Here is an 18,824-nt window from a genome sequence, read left to right on the forward strand (position 1 = left end):
AACATTTCCTCATGATACCTTAGTGGGGATAAAGGAGGAAGAAGCCATGAAGGGCTGGGAAGCACCCAGATACCAGAGTGATGAGTACCAGAAGAAATGTCCATAGGAGATGAATCATCCTGCTTCCGGAGCAGGCTTTCAGTGAATGGCATGCAATCAAGTAGGCAGAGGGCCACCCATTAAGCCATGAAGACAAACTATTGGAAAGCTGTGCACTGAGTGAGCCCCTGCACACCACCTGTGGCGTGGCAGAGTGCGGGAGAGGAGGCTTGTGTGTCTGCTGAGGAAGCAGGAGCTCAGCGCTGGCTCCAGAAAAATGCTCCTGGAAACTCCCGCTTCCATTTACTCTAAATATCAGCAGTAACTGCTGTCCCTAAGTTTTATCGTCATGGCTCCCATATGGATTTAAGGCAGCAATCTGAGCAGAAACACCCCAGACAGTGCCTAGGTGCTCCAAGCCAAGGCATACCAGCCATCCTGGTGTTTTGGAGGCACCCCTCTAGGCTTCCCTTCTCCTGCCATCCCCATCAGCTGCTGCCAGCCACTGGTGCCACTGCCTTCTGTTCAATGTGCCACAGCAGCCTCAGCCCCTCCGCTGCCCTGGCAGGGGCGGGCGGTGGGCTTGGGACATACATGCCTCTATCTGGGTCCCCAGGCTTCTCATTGCTCTGACTCCCTCCTAATGTTCAAATAAAGCAGAATTAAAAACAGCTGAATGATCTTCATTTCAAATTCATGGGCAAGGCTTACATATTGGAACAAAAGAAAGAAAAAGAAAGAGTAAGGCCAAAAGGATGGCCAGATGTCCCTAGCAAGGGAAAAATCCTCCTGGAGCTGGGCATCTGTATTTCACAGCTACCAAACACCAGCAGTCACCACCATATGCTAAGCAGGAAACACAAACCTGTTCCATACCCCCAGTGACAGAGGAACACATTGGCAGATTGGAGAAGCTTAGCAGGATTTGGGGGAAGGTCCTAAAACTCTCTCAGTATAAGACGTGCTTGCAAAGACCACGTTTGCAACAGAAACCAGTCCTTTCTTTGCCCTGGTGCTCCTCTGTGCTACCTGGGTGAGATGTGTCTTCTCTGCGGGTATCTTCCCTTGTGGGAATTCGGAGGTATCAGAAGCCCTTTCCTGACCTGGGGATCACCTGCAGCCCTACACTCGCTACGGCCAGATCTTCAAAGCAGCTGCTGTGCCCTGATGGCACGGCAGAGCCAGGTGAATACGGCCACACCATTGCTCGTCTCTGCCCTGGGTGCTGCTGGGGAAGGAGCGGGGCTGCATTTGGCTTGCGGATCTTTGCACCAGGTAACAGCACAGCAGGGGATTTGCACGAGCTCTCCACGTGAAACTCAATGACTAGTAGTGGAGATGTCAGGATGCCGCCCCAAGCCCACACCTCCCTGTTTGTTGGTTTCCCAGAGTGCTTGAACAGATGCAAAGTGCCCTCATGCAGTTGTGTTTTTCTTTCTTTTCCCTACTCGAAGCAACCCCCTAATTCCTGCTTGCAAAACAGGGTTACTGTTTCCTGAAAGCCAGTTCTGCCCCCAGTGCTGGGGACTGAAAAATCTGGGTAAAGAGAGACAAAACAGCCATCACCTTTTCATGCTCTAATCTAAGGAGAAAAAAAAAAAAAAAAAAAAGTCAACAAGGCTATAAAATGAACATTTCAAAGGACAAAACACTCCAAAATAAAGCCAGAACATGTATTTTAGGAGGCCAGAGTTATTGGACTGGAAAAGCCAAAGACAGGACGAGTTGCTTTATGTAAGTAAAATCAAGTTGGTCCCTAAGAAACTGCTCTTGGCCAGCAGCAGCTCCCACTGCAAGGCCTCGGCCAAGACTGCGGGAACGGCCTGTGGCCTTAAACACACTGCTCCACACACACGGAAGTCGGAAGCTGGTTTATTCTGAATCCTTCTGGGGATTTTTCATGATTCAGTCCAGAAGGGACAGGTGGGGAGGGGAGAGGTTTGGTGAAAGCAACCACGCGCACTCCTTGCTGTGTTTTAACTTGCACGGCCTGGCGCCACAGCCCAGCCCCTCCGGGCACGGCGGTCACCGAGGGAAGGACCAGGCCATCCGATCGCCGTAAGTTCACGTGCTCCTGGCTGCTGGCGCGGGGCTCAGGCTGTGTCCTCTGCCCGCAGCCTTCCTCCTCCACGTCAGGTCTTCCCCATCAACCGTTTGCCTGATGGGGTGCACAACACTTCTTCAAAAGGCCTTTTACATTGTCACAAAGCCTCTTCATGGCATTAATAACACATTATTTTATTTATATTTAAAACCCAGTTAGTTCAAAGAGTCTGAACTGAGGCATCTTTAACCTAACCTGCTTTGCATGGCGGGCAGCAGCACTCCTCGCCGTCCTTGTGGGATCTACACAGAGGACACCTGCTTTTCATGAGGATCATATGGTCTTCTCATGGGAGAGCTGGCTGCTGGCCATCTTGTGTGACCACCCTCTAGCCCAGGGAAATTTCGAGTGCTTTCATTTTTCCTTGTGGTCCTCACAGCAGCTACTCTATTATCTCATCATCTCCTTTCCCTTCCTGTTTTCTCTGCTCCTTGTTTCTCAGCCCTTGTGTGCACGACTTTGTTATGTCTGAGCAGCCATTGCTTTCGGTTCCACTTCTATTTCTGCTCTCAGAAACTCCTCACAAAGCTCAGTTCTAGCAGACTAAGAATCAAAGGCTCTGCCTCCTACGCTTGGTGTTGCTCATACTTGTCTGACCAGATGTCCCCTGGTGACACTTCACTTACCCAACCAGACTTCCCAAGGAGCTGTAGGGCTTCCAAAATCTTCCTGTTGACCATTTAATGGGTCTTGAAGCCCACGGCTACTTGAGTAACAAGGGATGCGACCCACTGGAGATAACAAATCCATCACTTGTTCTTCTGCTCCTTGCATATCAAGGTGGATCACTCCTAAGCATGACAAACTGTTGACATGAGCCTGTGGGCAGGACCTCCTGGAAGCTGAACCACCGCTTGGTAAAGCTGCAGTAGGGAATGAGGATTCAGGACAGTACCAGCAATCAGAGGCTGGGGGAGTATGGAAGGAAAACCACTCTGGCATTAAGCTATTGTTCCCCAGCAGCCTGCTAGTCTTACTAATCCAAAACTCCCAGAACACCATGGTGCTCAGTTAATTATGACCTTCCAGGCAGGGCTACATGTTACAACTGATCATTCAAAATAGCCTTGATAAATGTTTCTGCCAGAGGACAAGAATATATTTTAAACACGGTCAGGTGTCCAATTATGTAGTAGGACATACTTCCATCTTCTGAACTAGTTGTTCATCATACTTCGATTGTACGATACATGCTGGATCAACCTGCCTGCCATGGATCTTCCCCCTTCCACCACTACTCCCAAACCCTTATTTAAGATTATCCTACTACAAAAATGGCAAAGGTACTTTTGTATGAACGGAGTTGTTAGAAGCTACTGGCTAATGTTCTTCCAAGTCAAAAATTATCTTCCGATGATGGTGAGAATCCCATTAAATGCTACCATTTTGAAAAAGAAAAGTTTTAAATAGTCACTGTGTTCCAATTTTATTTATTTATTGATGGTTGACGAAAAGTCTGCCTTGCTTTGCTGGGCATATTAAATATCTTTACATGTAAATAGCTGAAAACAAGTAGCCCTTTAAAGAAGTACCTAATATGCACAGCCATGGAAGAAATTAGTTAGTCCCTGGCCGAGGGGACTATTAGCTATTTCTATTAGCTTTATCTAACACACATAAAAGACCTTGTGTTGCCGTCCCTGTCACACACAAGCCGGATTCCACAGTGACTGTATTTGGTCTTGCATGCCTAGTCTCTACATAGTTTTACTTGCCATTCGCACAAAAGATAAACAGACACACATGTGCTTATATATTTTGAAGAGCATATTTCCTCATACTCTACAAGAGATTTCTTTCAGTACCCTTTTATCATTTGCAATTGTGCCCTTGGAAGTTTTAGCAATATTTGTTTCAAATAAGTTTATTTTTGTATGATTGATTGAAATCTCAAGCTGCAATTAAGAAAATTGCAGCAAGAACCATTAAAGGGATAGCGTCATTTTCTCCCCTTTCCACTAAAATGTCAGGTTTCAATGTCACCGCCAGATAACCCAATCGCGTGCTTGTACACCGTTCACCCGGGCTGGAGTAAGCGTAAAACCGTCTGGAGAACTAATTACAAATGACTAAAAATAATGACACGCGGCAGAAGGAAAATGAAAGGCCCCAGTCCTTATTACTTAACCGCTGAGGTGTGTGTGCGCGGTAACGCAGGCTATTGTGGAGCAGTCTGTTTAGTAAATACACAAACATCCATCCCCACTTGTAGATTAGCCCCGGTCCCTCCCCCATCTCCCTCTGTCTCTCTGCCCTTTCTTTCTCTCCAATTATAAACCAGCACCAGGTTTTCTCATCAGCCATCTCCATGTCTCCAAATGGCTTTTCAGTGTCAGGCCTATCAGGAAATTAACTCATCATGCAGTGACAGCTGCTAATTTTTTCCCCTTACATGTCAGATGGATCGCCTGCTGAAGCTAATAATGAATCACCAATCCCTGATTAGAAGGTGCTTCCGAAACATATAACTGCCATCTGAGCTAACTTTTTTCTTCATATAAAATGATATCACCCTAGAGGAGTAGAAAACGAATTGTATTCTTCAACAAGATGGAACAGGGGTAGGCTGTTTAAGTAGGCCGTGTGCTATCTTAAATTATGGGCTAATATTGCACAGTAAAATAAGTGAAAACTCCCAGCTCTTTTTTATTTTGCCAAATGAATGACCTTTTTTTTTTTTTTTTCCCTGTTACTTAATGCTTCCACCAGAACCAACTTTGCTTCAAATTTCAGGAGTGGCTTTTGTCTTCATCCCCCTCTCTTTTTTTATTCTGTTTACAGTGTTTGTGCTCAGGAAGTCTACTAAGCAGGCGAGGGTGGAAAAAAGCACCATAAGTTGCTTACCAAGGCACACGTCTGCCCAATACAAGCTCCTTGCACTGCTCCGCCTGTAGCTCAAATCCCATCCATCAAGCCCTGTGATTTTCTGGAGGGGACCAACCTGCATTTTAAGCTCAGCTTTGGCTCAGGGATGGCCTGAGGCACAGCTTCAGCAGGCAGACACTCCTACAGAGATTACACAAGCTGAACCCGCTGCCCACAAAGATCACAAATATATTTCTTCCAGGACCTCACAGCTAACATCTCTGGTATTAAAGCCGCATTTATAAATGACAGCAGCGCTTGCAGCACTATGCACAATTCACATGTGCATACCTTAGCACATCAGCTATTGGCTCTGGCTCCTCCAACTTCCATAGCAAAGTGCAGCTGGTAGTCAGGCAGAATGGTATGTAGCTGTGGGCACTTTGGGCTTTGTTGTTGGGTGTTTTTTTGTTTGTTTGTTTGTTTTTTATAGGAAATATTTCTCTAAATATCGTTTCCAGCTATCTCTTATCTCCCATTTCTCCCAAAAGATGAAGCTTGAATTCAGGGGCCAGGAGACACTGCCTCAGGAGGTGTATATCTGATTCCTAAGAAACAGAGGGTGAAATTGCTTGCCAGAAACAGCTCTTTTTTTTCCCTCTGGTTTTGTTTTGTTTTTCCACTGTTTCGTTGTTCTTGTTCAGTTTTGGTGGGTTTTATTTATTTATTTTTTCCTGCATACTACTTTAACGCTCCCTAAATACCTACATTTTTACCTGTTTGGCATTGTATGCTCCAACTTCAGTAATGCTTAATCAAAATGGACAGCAAAGAGGAGATTAAAGCCAATGGTTCTGGCAGTCAGAACATCGGGAGGCAAACAAATGGCACAGGAAAGCTGCACTTTGAGCAGTTGCTTCCATTACAGTGTAACTCTTGATTTTTTTTTTCCTGGAGACAGAGTCAGCTGAAGCCGTTCAAACACCAAAATACGCTTTGAGGAACTGAAAGGCTGCCTGGGCCGCACGCCTTCCTGGATGCACCACACGAGTCCTGCTGCGCTCTGAAGGTGGGCGCTACCTGCAGCAAAGGCCTCCTGCGGCCCATCAGCCTGCTCCCCGACTCCGGCACCGCGCGTGGACCATCCTGGTGGCCCAGGTCCTCTTCAGGTGCTGCTCCTGAAGCATCCACCTCCCTCTGCTGCCTCCTTCCCAGGGCAGAGGGCAGGACAGAGGCTGGCAGGCCCACGGAGCGCTCCCGCTGATCTCCTCCCGGCTTACGGTGAGGTGCCAGGAGCGTGGGCACAGAAGGGGGACGCGCGCCGGAGACGAGTTTCCTCAGCCTCGGGATAGATCTGCTGTAACCTCGGCTCCAGGCGCGTCACAGACAGCATTTCAGCATGGGGTTGAGACGGCGCGTGGAGTCCTTAAGCAGCCTGTCTGCACAGGAATGAATGTCATCCTTGATTTCTAATGTTACATTTGTAGGGCACTAATAAGTTAACTTCAAAGTGCACATTAAAAAGAAGAAGGAGGGAAGGAAAAAAAAAAAAAAAGCACTAGAAAGAAATTAGCTCTCCTGATCAGGCTGCACTCGGAGAGAAGTATCGTTAACCTGAGCTTCCAGGTAATTACAGCACACGGCAGGTTAGTGAATCCTTCCAGTACTCCCAAGCACAGGAACACCTACCACAGTTTTTTTTTATGCAAAGGTCTGCTCTTTTCATTGTGCATACAATGTGATTGCTGGTTTGACACTGCAGGCTACACTGGTTTTATGAAGGATTAAATGCCACCTGAGACATATTTATCCTAAATAAATCACAAATGGTAAACTGCAGCATGTCAGTGTCAACACCCTGTACTGCAGCAGAAAGGTTAGCCATACAGGACTAAGCACAGCAAAGAATTAGCATCCAAGCTGCAAGACCACAGGGCTACAGTTAACAGGAGGAATGATCAAGAAGAAATATTTCCACTGAAAAACATTCAGTTTTTTGAACATCTGTGAGAGTCTTGCAGAGGGCCATCATTTTGTAAAGGTCACCTTTTTCCTGATAACAAACGGGAGTTGATCCTGTCACTGTTTGCTGAAGACAGTATTTAAGAGTAAGTGAACAGCCTGTCACTTTTAAGAAAGATGAGCAAGTCAAACTCGGCTAATTATGAATCTCCATGTCTAACTTGAAATTTACTTTTTTGGGGGTCTGACAAAGACATAACCTTAATTCCTGGAAAATAATAAAATTAAAAAAAAAAAAAGAGAGAAGAGAGAGAGAGAGAGAGATGAAAAGACAGCAGGCTCTTATAGCCCCAGAATGAAGCACCTTTTCTAAGTAGCTCTATCAGAAAATACATTTTTAAACAGTTCCTTCAAGAAGGAACTATTGTTTTGCCTCACCCCAACTTTCTCACAGTTGATAATTTTAAGATATTAAACATGATAGGAAACCCAGTTATCTCTAGAGTCAGCACGGCTTATACCCTAAACACTTACACAATTATATTAAGCATGCATGAGGCACACTTCAGAAATTAGATTCTTTTATCTTTATCTAGCTAGCTAGCTTGAGAAAGGAAAAGAGAAAATGCACAGACATAACAGATAGCATTTGTTTGCTCCTGCTGAATGCCAGTTCTGTTTATTGCTTAATATTAAAAATCATGATGCTTCATTTTAATGCTAACATTTTATTTGAAAGACAAAAACAAACAAACAAAAAAACCTTGCCAGTTTATACTTTACATTTTTTTTAAAAGAAACAAAAGCAGTTGTATTGTGAAACAAATCTCTTCAACATGAACTTGCATCGGACAATTGCAGTATATCCACAACTAAATAATTGACATTCTGGACTAAGCAAGAAATACAAGGTCACCTTTTTTTTTTTTCTTCTACTTGTTAATGTCAATGTCAGAATTTTCTTCAAAAATCCCCCATAACATTTCAAAAGTCGCTCACAAAATGAACTGCAAAATGGTATTTATATGAAGCACTATTTATAAGAAAAGCAAAACACTGACAGTGAGAATATTTTTTTTTTTTAAAAAAAAAAAAAGCACATTTCATATGTAGGACTCTCATCTAAATTTAAGTGGAAGATACAGGCATCAAGTTATTTTTTCTGAATGTGTATAATCAAGAATTTTCTGAAATGTAGCAACTCTTCCCTAGGAAAAGTCTTATGCAATACCATGAAAGACTAAGCTACTATTAAAAAATTTGATTCCAGATGGAGAAAACACTTAATTTGATGACATATGTTTCACCACAGATATTTTAAAGTAAGATTCTAGAAAGCAAAATGTCACCTGTTCTTCTTTAAAATAAAGAAGGGCACCAATTACAGTATCTAAGCTTACCTGATCACCTTGTCATTGTAATGATGCACTTTTTGTAATTTTTTGCTTATTTATCTGTTTATAAAATATACATGTAAGTGAAAGTATTTTACTCTTGTGATTATGATAGGCAAAAAAGAAGGCAGGGATTTACCCTGAGATAAAACAACAGTTGAAAAAAAATAAACCAGTGAACAGAACAATACCTACAGGAGAGGAGGGGGATATTTTTATCCTCTTTTGTGTCCTAACGCATTTGCTTTAAAATAATCCCCTATAATAATTCTCAGAGCTATTGTAACAAGATTGTACTATCCTTTTCAGTGAACTCCTCCTAGTAGCTGACCTTCACCTCCCACAGGGTGCATATTTGTTACCTGCCTATGAGGATATTGTATTGAGAAGGTTTTACAGAAGTTGTTCCAGGAATACAGTGCCTCCATGGATCTGATCACCTGCATCAAGCCTATGAGATAAAGCTCTTCATGCTTCTTGTACTTCGTTTTCATCTCCCTGGCCCTGAACTACTTGTGAGCCACCCTCCGTATAAATGACCATGCTTGTTAACTGTTCTCCTGCTCTATCAGGGGATGCAGCTTTTGCTTCTATAGCAGTACCAGCCTGCAAAATCTCTTGAGACCCAGCTGTCTCTATCACAGCGTGCGAGTACACACCAGGTTCATCCTGCATGTCTGGTGGCAATTCTGTGACAATGTAGTGGGTTGCACCTTCCGAGAAGTCACCATCAGAACCCTGAACCATGGCTTGAGCTATTTCTTCAGTGACGATAATCTGTGATATTTCCCCATCTGAATCGACTAAATCCATGTGTTCACTCTGGACACTGAGCGCATGGCTACCGGCTTCCTGCATAATTATCTGAGAGCCTTCTCCAGCTACCATATGCACAGTCCCCTCCTCATTTACAATGACCTGAGTGACACCTTCTTTCATCAGCTGGTCGGCCGCAGCCGTATCACATACAGCAAAATGTAATACTCCTTGGACCATTTTCTTGAAGGCAGCCTGAGCTCTCTCCTGAGATGCAATTATAGCCGATGGGTGCATGACCTGCGTCACTACTTCCATAGGTTCGGTATCTTCCTGAGTCTCCTGAACTTCGTGGAACATTTGTATTTCTTGTCCCCCTGCATCACTGGGGACACTGGGCGCCTCTGGGTTTGGCATTTGCAAGAAATCTTTGTGACTAGACCTGCTTCTGTCAAGGAGTCCAGATTTGGTTTCCACTTCGCCCAGCTCCGTTACAGCACAAAGCAAGGCATCTAACGCTGACGAGGAGTCTTGGGGATGGACTGTAGCTTCAGAAGCATCTAAAACTTCTTGTTGCATTATCTGCTGCAGTACAGCACTACTGGAGTCAGGAACTGCATCTATAGGAACGGCCTCCTCCATCTCGGCTCCTGTTACAGCACCTTCAACCACTACCACCTGCGTGGCTCCGTCTGCTAGCTGCTCGGTAAGTATCTGCCCTGGAACCACACTACTCACGTGTGAGCCGTTTTGATTTGTAGCTATGACTTGCCCATCCTCTGTAATATGGACGACCCTGGCCATCTGACCAGCCATTGCTAGAGTCTGAAGGGTAGCTGCTGCCGTTTCTTCCGCAGAGACATCAATTGCAAAGTCGCCGTCGTATCCTTGAATAATAATAACTTGCTGAACTTGTTCAGGTGACTGTGGCTGCCTTCTGCTGCCCCGAAAGGCCTTCTCTTTAACTGGAGAAACCTCTCCCAGTGCTGCTGCAGTAAAAGGACTCGCAGTTTCCACAAAGGTTGCTCCCTGCCCCTTCAGCCGGCACTCATAGGACTTGGATACAATGCCTGCAAGACAAAATATGCTGTGAACACGGTATCATGGAAAATATCGGTTCATTACTTTAACAAATTGTAGCTTAAATGGAAGAAAATTCGTTGACAATTTTTAGATTTCACTGGCAGAAAACACAGATAAAATGAGCAAGCGAACAAAAACAATTTGCATGTTTTCCAAATAACATATTTACAGGTTGAAGTAATTGCTGAGTTTAACAATGCTGCAGCCTATTAACAATTTAAATGTGTTTTTTTAAAATATGCTGTACAAAAAAGCCCAGATAAATACAGTATACAGTTAAAAGCCATTAACACATCTTTTATAGAAAATCCTATTGGTGATACTTGGGTACTTTGGCAACGAATTTTAGGATCGTATGTTACGTTAAACATATCTGGGTGTGAAAAACTGTGGCTGATCTTCTTAATACCCTGCTTTTGTTGGCGAGGTAATTGCCATGCTGTCAGCTTGATGCCGTTGTCTTCCCCTTTATTTTCCACCCAGCATCTTCTCCAGCACACCTTACTGGCTCGGTTCACTAGCCTAGTTACCTGGAGAAAACGCTCGGCAGTCCTCTCACCCTACGCAGGATATTTTATGCAACTATCACCCAGAGAAACCTCAATTACACTTCTTAATTACTTCTACGTGAAATCAATTAATAGATAAAAATGCCTTTACCTCCACGTTGCAACTGCTTATTTTGCCACTCAGTCTGCTTTTGGGTCAGCGAAGGCTTCCTCCTCCATTCTCAACACTAGCTGTGATGCTTCGGCAAAGCAAACGATGCCCAAGGCCACACAAAGCCAAGCCCATCGCCCTCAAAACACGGCCTCGGGGTTACCCTGCCGCCCTTCTTGCCTTCCAGGAGTTTAGGCAGACATGACTGACTGCACCCTGTGAGCAGCCCCGTGGCAGAACAGCTCAGCACTTGCTGTCCCCTTGTCATGGTGCCATCCCCAAGCCCCACTGCAGCCCCTGCAGGCCCACAACCGGCGCACACAGGTAAGAAAGTGGGACCCAGACACCGAGATCAAGGCAAGCGTTTGGTGCCAGGTGGGCCTTGGGAAGGCTGATGAGGCCCCTGATGCTGAGGCTGTCCACACCCACGCTGTAACTGTCAGGCCCTGATCCCACAGAGAACTACACTGGGCTCTAAGAACCACAGACTCCTCTGCTTGAAGGTAAGTTCACACTTACGAGACGTGCTACACTGAGACTGAGCACTTGGCATCTTGCAGCCTCTAGCAAGTTGATATGCTAAGGTGAGTATCAAGCTAATGTTCCAAGGTAACACCAGTGCCTAAAAGACTGGGCTCTTGCTGGCATTTATCTATCCATCTATCTGTTATTTTTTCTATTACAAAGCTTCTGGTGGAGAACTGTGCTATGAAGCACAGGTAATCGTGTTAAGCTGAAAGGCTGCAAATCACTTTCAGAAGTCTCAGCTGACGTTACACAACTTTCTCCATCTTAGTTTGCGAGGCAGGTTATCTTTGGAAAAGAAAATTAACAATTTAAACCATTAGAGTGTTTCCAAGTGATGCTGCGTGATGTATCTGGCACATACAATTGAAGTACATTTTGTCAGGCGTAAGCTGTGAGGAGGCTTACTGTGGTACGACTGGTTCTTATCCCCACTTTTCCTCTTCTCTCTGTAGGCACTGACATTCACGAGACCCCCCAAAGAGCAGAAAAATAGGAAGGGGAAATCAACATAAAATGACAATTATCTTAGCTCCTCCACATTTTATAATAGAGTAGAAGTAATTAATTCTCTCAGGAATCTTGCTTTGTTGACATGATAAAAGAGGAGCCTGGCAGTGATGTGGCACAAAATCAAAATAACTCTACAAATCACGCATTTTCCACAGGATTTCAAAATCAAAATAACTCCGCGATCATAATTTTCACATGCGTGCATCAAAATCATGACATCTTTCCCCTAAGATAATTATAATTTATGTACAGGACACAGCGTCGCTGCAGCGAGGAGAAGCTCCGGTCTGGGGAAGGGAAAGAAAAAGGAAATCCATCCTGTTTTCATCTCCTAAAATAATTGCTGTACCCATGAATCTGTGCTGCGCCGGCCTTTACTGTGCAATTGAACAGGAAGTCTCCTGGGTGAAGAGCTATCCAGTGAATCCCTCGCAGCGCTGATAATTATGCCATTCTGACTGCTTACTTAATCTATTTGAATCCAGAGGTGAGTTAAGCCACTTCCTGACCATTAAAGTAAACTACATGGGTAAATACTGCTGTCACTAAGGGGTGTGATGAAGCTTAACTACACCAACATCTTAACCTCAGCTCGGTGCAACCCCAGCTATTCCATCACAGTTCATAAATGCGATTGCAGGTCCATCTTTTGATTCAGCAATTTAATAACTTCGAGTGCTGTCAGTACTGCTTTGAAAAATGGCTCCTATAAAATGTAACAGCCTCAATCAGATTGTAAAAGATTCACCCACTGAAGATTCTTCCATTTCAACTATAATGAATTAATGTTGAGCTATGTAGAAGTTCAAGTGTCATTTAAACTAATGTGAATCTACTGTAACTTTAAATTTTTACTGGACTATGACCAAGAATTTACTGGGAACATCAGCTTCAATTTTAGTGATTTTTCATGGTAAATATGAATTGCAGATTTTACTGGTTTTCTTTTGTTTTACCAGCGAAAAGCCAAGTAGGGAAGATATTTAGAAAACAACATGTTTTGAGGCTTAGCTGCTATTTTGACTTTGAAACAGCACATTTCTATAATGGAGCACTGCTATCCAACACAACATTTGCAGGAATTTTTATGTATTTAAGGAACATGTCACATTATTGGACTGTATGTAGCAACAAATCATGTTGTCCTACTAAATTCAGCTTGCCTCTCACCCCCTCTTAAAAGCCGGCAAAGAGAAGGGGTAAGTGTTGGCTGACATGGCAAACATAAGCTGCAATACAAGCCCACATTAATATTAGGAAAACTGGACTTGTTGCTGATTGCATGTCACTGCAAATTAAGAAGATACACAAATAGGCATTAAAATGACAAAATATAATGATATGAGAGCTCATATTCAGACAATTTGTAAAGAGGTGTTTCATATCTAGGGGTGCAATGATCACAGAATTGGTTTCTTTCCAAGAAGTCTGTCATTTCAGCAGGACCATTATTTATCAGTTGGAGTCCTGAGCGACTGTTAGTTTTTTATTTGAAAATGTCAGGATTTTTTAGACATTAAATCCATATTCGCAGGTTATTTTAATTCTCAGAGACCACAAACTCCCAAAATAGGGCTAAAAGAAATGCTTTGATGTTTAATGTGCTTCTGGGAAACTACAAATAGGGTTTAGTACCTTTTTCCCTCTCTTTTCCTCGGTACCTGACTTCCTTTTGTGTGTCTGTTTTATTCTTTTGTTACTGTCATCATTTGTTCCCCACAGAATAAATACCTTATTCTTTTGTTAAGCGTACATTTAATTAAAACGTACAGGATTTGTGCAGTAAACTCGAATGAAACAAATAAAACAAGGGCCCCCTCTCTTGAAGGCATACGTTGTGAATGAAAAATGTCATTACAGACTAAAAAATTTTGCAGTAAACAGGGCCTACAGAGAGAAGTTTCCCCCGTAATGACATCCATAAAATACACAAATGGCACTTTTAGTACCATCCTGAATATGGCATTTTCTGTGCTCTACACACAATCTAAATGGTTTGATCATAGAGCATAATACTCCATTGGGTTTATAGAACAATCAATGTTCCATAAAATGATGTATTTATCCAATAGTAGGCTCAGCAGTTACTGGTGTATGACATTGTAGGACACTGGCTTTGTACTGTTCAGCAGCACACATGCTGGCTGTAAAACTTATCTAACACTACTTCAACAACTTCATCTCATCTGTGTCAAGTAATTTGTTGAAGCCTCAGCTTGGTTTAAAAAAACTTGTAATAAAAATTCATAGGATTTTCAAGAGAATGAAAGCTGATGACAATAGAGAGGTCACATTGTGGCGCCACGCGAGGGGTCGGGGGTCAGCTGCAGTTCTAAAACAGAAAGTAGATTTCATGCATCGTGTAGCAGATAAAGATGGCATTAAGGAGACTTGTCTCAGAAAGAAATGCGTAATGTGTTAGGAAAGTCTCTGCTAATACTATATGTAAAGCACCACTTTGCTCTCCACCAGCCGCCTCTTCAGAATTTTGAACCTTGCCCAAAAGTTGTAGCAGTGGCTGTGCACGGTGAGGCTGGGCTGAGGATATCCTTCACAAGGAGCACCTTTAGGACAAAGCACTAAGCCATAGATGAAATAATCTGTTAGGATGACGGAAATGATCTGTATTTACACAGCATGCTTAAAACAGCTATTTTGCCTTTCCTGCAAAAGTTCCAGGTGACCTGATTTATAGCACCCTATTTGGCAACAGTTCATTTTTCATACTTTGGTGATTAGGCACATTATTTACTGATACATACAAATATTTGGTATCTATTAAAATGCAATGAATATTAAACAACGTGAACGCAAAGAAACATCTTTTCTTTCAACTAAATGCAACCTTCCTACAAGATATCGAAAATTCAACTTACATTGGCTATCACTTGAATGAGCAACTGATGTCTTTATTTCAAAAGTTATTGTCTATTTGTCTATGTAACAATAAAATATTTTGACTGGTATGGTAAAAGCCCACCACCCAAGTTCATAAAGGAATAATTTAGGCCCTGATCCAGCTCCAAATTTCTGCATTTTTTCTTTCATTCATTCATTCTTTTTTTTTTTCCTTTTTGTAACGATCTTTAAATAATTAAGTGCAGTCTAAGAACTGTAGCATGACTATTTTCTTGATTTTTGGAGGCCATAATAATAAACCACATTTTTCAGATCTCTTCCTTAACCATAGTAAAAGCTATTCTTTTTCTTTTCTAAGGTGTTTTTTCAGGTTTTTTTTTTTTTTTTTAATGTACAAGCAATACAGGGGCCAGCATTTTCAAAAACAGCTAGTTAAGCTACTAAATAAAAGAGGTTGTGAAGGCTCATTCATATCTTCTACTGAAGGAAGAAAATAGGATGGGTCAAACTGAGAAGTGAAATAAATCAGCAAGCCAAAAGGGCTCTGTCAGACCTATTATGTCCACAAAGGCAGCATATATTTGTAAAGCAGTACAAATAGATATACCTATAGGGAACTTAACCAGCTCCCTAAGAGACATAAAAAAATTCCACCACTGACAGAAGGTACGTAAATGGTAATAAGAGAGAGATACCAACGCAGTAAGGGTTTTTTCTTTTCAGTATATTTTAACTGTAAAAAGAAAATTAAATACCATAACCAATTCCAAAATACTGTGAGTAGTTCATCCTATACTTAAAAATCCAGAAATGTCATGTTTCAGGCTAAAACTCAAAACATCCTTTGCTTCTAGCTTTATCCTTTGTCCTCCATCATGTTTAGAAACTTCAAGGTCTTCTAAGAATTGCTTGTATAACGGATGAAGCGCTAACCTTTCAGGTACCTTAAGCAAAGTGGCAGATGTCCATTTAGCTTTCTTAAAATGTAAAAGGAAATAATTTTGGATTTTTTTTCTTCTGATAACCAAACTGAAATTTTCTGCTTGTTATTTTGACATTGCATACCTTACAGGACTATGTCAACAGCAACAACAGAGAAGCAAAACAAGAAACAGCCACCAAAATAAATAGCTGGGCCATTCAGTTACGGTGTTTAGGTTTGGTTTGCTTTGGTTTGGTTTGGTTTCCTTCCAATGTCCAATTAACCTTTGGGAAAAGACCTTCTCTGTGAAAAATTTCAGCTTCTCTTTTCTTGCGCTTAAGGTCAAAAATGAACTCCATAAAGCCTAGCGTTACAGAAGCTACGCAAATAAAAAATGTATGTACTGAAACTGCCACTGACCACGGTAAACAGGTAAGGTGTTAATGCATAGATTTTACAACTGCCCAATGCGCACAGTGCCAGACTATCTTGTAGACTACCTTTCCTCTTTACACACTTGCCACCATACAGGCTTTATCTTCTCAAGTCCTGCCTGGGAGCAAAAGCCTCACTGAGGCATATACAGCAATTACCAGTATGGACAAGTAGCATTAGGAATGTATTTGGAGTACTTTAGCTAGCTTTTCCAAAGCAATTTAGCAGCTGGAGATGAGGGTAGCCAGCCTGGACATTTCTTTGCACACCGGCTTCAAAGGCCCTCAGTTTGGGAACAACTGACATTGATGCTACACGGATGTACTTTTTCTGCTTTAACTCCTGCAGCGTAACTGCAGTGCTTTTTAGCACTTCTAAACCAGAATCCAGAATGCAAGAGAAACCGGTTGTGCTCGGTCAGACTGCAGAATTCTGTTTCCTGGACCATCAGAGCATATCAGATCACATGAAAAATAATAGGAATGCTAATATGAGAAAATCAGAAAACAAACAAACAAACCACAAGCTCTGATCATAAGACAAATTATCGGGATTTCTGAAATGGGTCCTAACTCAGACAGTAACTATTTTGCTAAAAAAAAAAAAAAAAGCCCAAGGTACTTTTTGTCATTATTATCTCAGCAAGAGTTTCTGTTTTTCAAGAATATATACATTTAGATCCTGGTCTCATAAACATTTATTTATCAAGAGTACTGCTTACTGCCATAGTTAGCCTCAATAGTCTCAAAGGGACTAAACATGGTAGCTTGCATTATGCATTGTGTTTGCATAATCAGGCCCTTGGGATTAACAATTCTGAAATTGGCTAGCCTTTCCCAACGTTTGATGTACATACATGCACTAAAGAGAACAGACACTTGTAAGGGACACCAAAAATTAAAAAAAAAATCATGTTATGAAATGATCAAGCAGAAATTATATTCTTCTGTATACCAATCAAATCTGAGTATCGTGATTTCATTTATTTATTTATTCTGATTTATGCACCCATTCAGTAAAAAGGAGCACCTGTTCTTTGCTCAAGGGCATGTCTCAACCCATTTGAAAAGCACGGCAGCTTTTAGGCAGAATGTTTGCGAATAACTAGAACTAGTAAGTTTTCTTGGTTATTTTTGTTAGTTAAGATAACAGAAACTACCATTTGCTCTGCGATAGTCATCTCTGCATTTCATTTATAAATTCAACTACGTTACAGTGTATGTTCATATCTTTCCAGGGTAAATTACGGGAAATAACCATTTGTCTTCATTGTAGACACTTTTGTATGTATAGCAGAAAACAAACCTCTATTCAATAACTGCACAGAGGCACCATTAAAATCAAATTTACAGTAAACAGAACCTGCAGCTGGGGTAAAACACTAACTGTTAGTATTTTAATTATCAGCGAAGCTTTCGGAGGTCTAACATCTGCTCATAGCCAAATGACAGCAGCTGCTCGCGTACACTTAAAACAATGTGAATTTCTTCTATAAATATTAAAATGAATTGTATGTTGTGTGTTCATTGTAGCTATATTCCTATTAAGCTGCTTAAGTGTATAGGGCATTTTGAACTTCTTTCTTGTGGCAAATTCGTAAAGGGCTGACCTCTTCAAAAGAATGAGAGGCAAAGACAGCAAAAATTCTTGAGTCTGTAAATTGAAAATGTTTAGAGACAGTACTAGAGGTCACCCTCTGCCAAGATGTTGCTAGTAAATGCTAGCAAAACATCAGCAATAAGTTCTGATCATTGTGCACTATAGTACCTTCAAGGACAGGACTTCTCAGCAGGCAAGGTGTCAGGAGTCTATGGGATGGGTTATAACAAAAGCTAACACTCATTGAATAAGTAGAAGCAATTAATGCAGAAGAATTACCAGAAAAAAAATGTTCTATTTCAATATTCAAAGCATCGGAGGAGATGAGCGTGCTGTCTTTTATGGACTTCATCAAAATCACACCGGAATGAGCACTGATTCATATGATTAGAAGTAATAATCTGTCAGAGAGAAGAAGCTCTGCTGGGCCAATATGAGATCAGTTAATTTCGTGAACAAGGGTGAGCTTCATAACTTAACTCTGCAGCTTTTTATCTGGACACTGACATATAGCTGATATGTTCATTTTTGTCTCTCGTTTGCTGGGAATTTAGGAAAGACAACTGGAGGAGTGACATGCATCTGTTCAAATGGTAGTGGTTGGCACAGTGAGCAAGCATTACAACCGGTTTCAGAAGAAAACAAGGTAAAGAAGGTTGGGGGCTTTAACTTACACGTAAGTTCAATGGAGAAAGACCTATTTCTTTGCTTTTATAGCACCAAATGCAGTATCAGTGGCTAATAGTATTTATACATTTTTGCAATGGATCTGAAGCTAGAGAGGAGCTTTAGATGGTTGTCTGAAAGCCGTAGGTCATGCCACCCTCTGCTTTGAAAGAAAAAGATGAGGTGCTTCAGCCTCACACGTGTAACCCTAACATAGGATCAACCACAGCTGTTCCCAAACTGGTACCTGGCATAAGACAAAGCTGAATTAATTATGCAGGTGGTTGCAGAGCTTTTGCCATCTGATTTCCCACCCCAAAGGTCTGTGTCAGTGCACTGTGTCCCATTACTTCTGAGAAGGAGGGAACAGGGCTGGGTAGAAGTGGTCCAGCTACTTCCCAGGGTGGCCTTCCCCTCTGCTGGCCCCATCACTCCACCTCAGGCACGGGAAGCATCAAGGCTTATAATGCCTAATTCTCAGAAAAGATGTTGATATTTCAGA

The 18,824-nt window shown here is 42.1% G+C and overlaps 1 protein-coding gene across 4 annotated transcripts in view; it reads right to left on the reverse strand.

Moving 5' to 3' along the window:
• Nucleotides 1-7,622: 7,622 nt before the first annotated feature.
• Nucleotides 7,623-18,824, reverse strand: part of ZNF407 (zinc finger protein 407) — a 338,196-nt gene continuing 326,994 nt past the window's right edge. For all 4 annotated transcript variants that reach the window (XM_066992723.1, XM_066992722.1, XM_066992725.1 and 1 more), the window contains one exon: nucleotides 7,623-10,130. In XM_066992723.1, coding sequence (XP_066848824.1) covers nucleotides 8,773-10,130 — 1,358 coding nt within the window. In that variant the 3' untranslated portion in view covers nucleotides 7,623-8,772. The remainder of the gene's footprint in view (nucleotides 10,131-18,824) is intronic.

This window comes from Anser cygnoides, chromosome 2, assembly GCF_040182565.1.
Source record: "Anser cygnoides isolate HZ-2024a breed goose chromosome 2, Taihu_goose_T2T_genome, whole genome shotgun sequence".
NCBI classification, from domain to species: domain Eukaryota; kingdom Metazoa; phylum Chordata; class Aves; order Anseriformes; family Anatidae; genus Anser; species Anser cygnoides.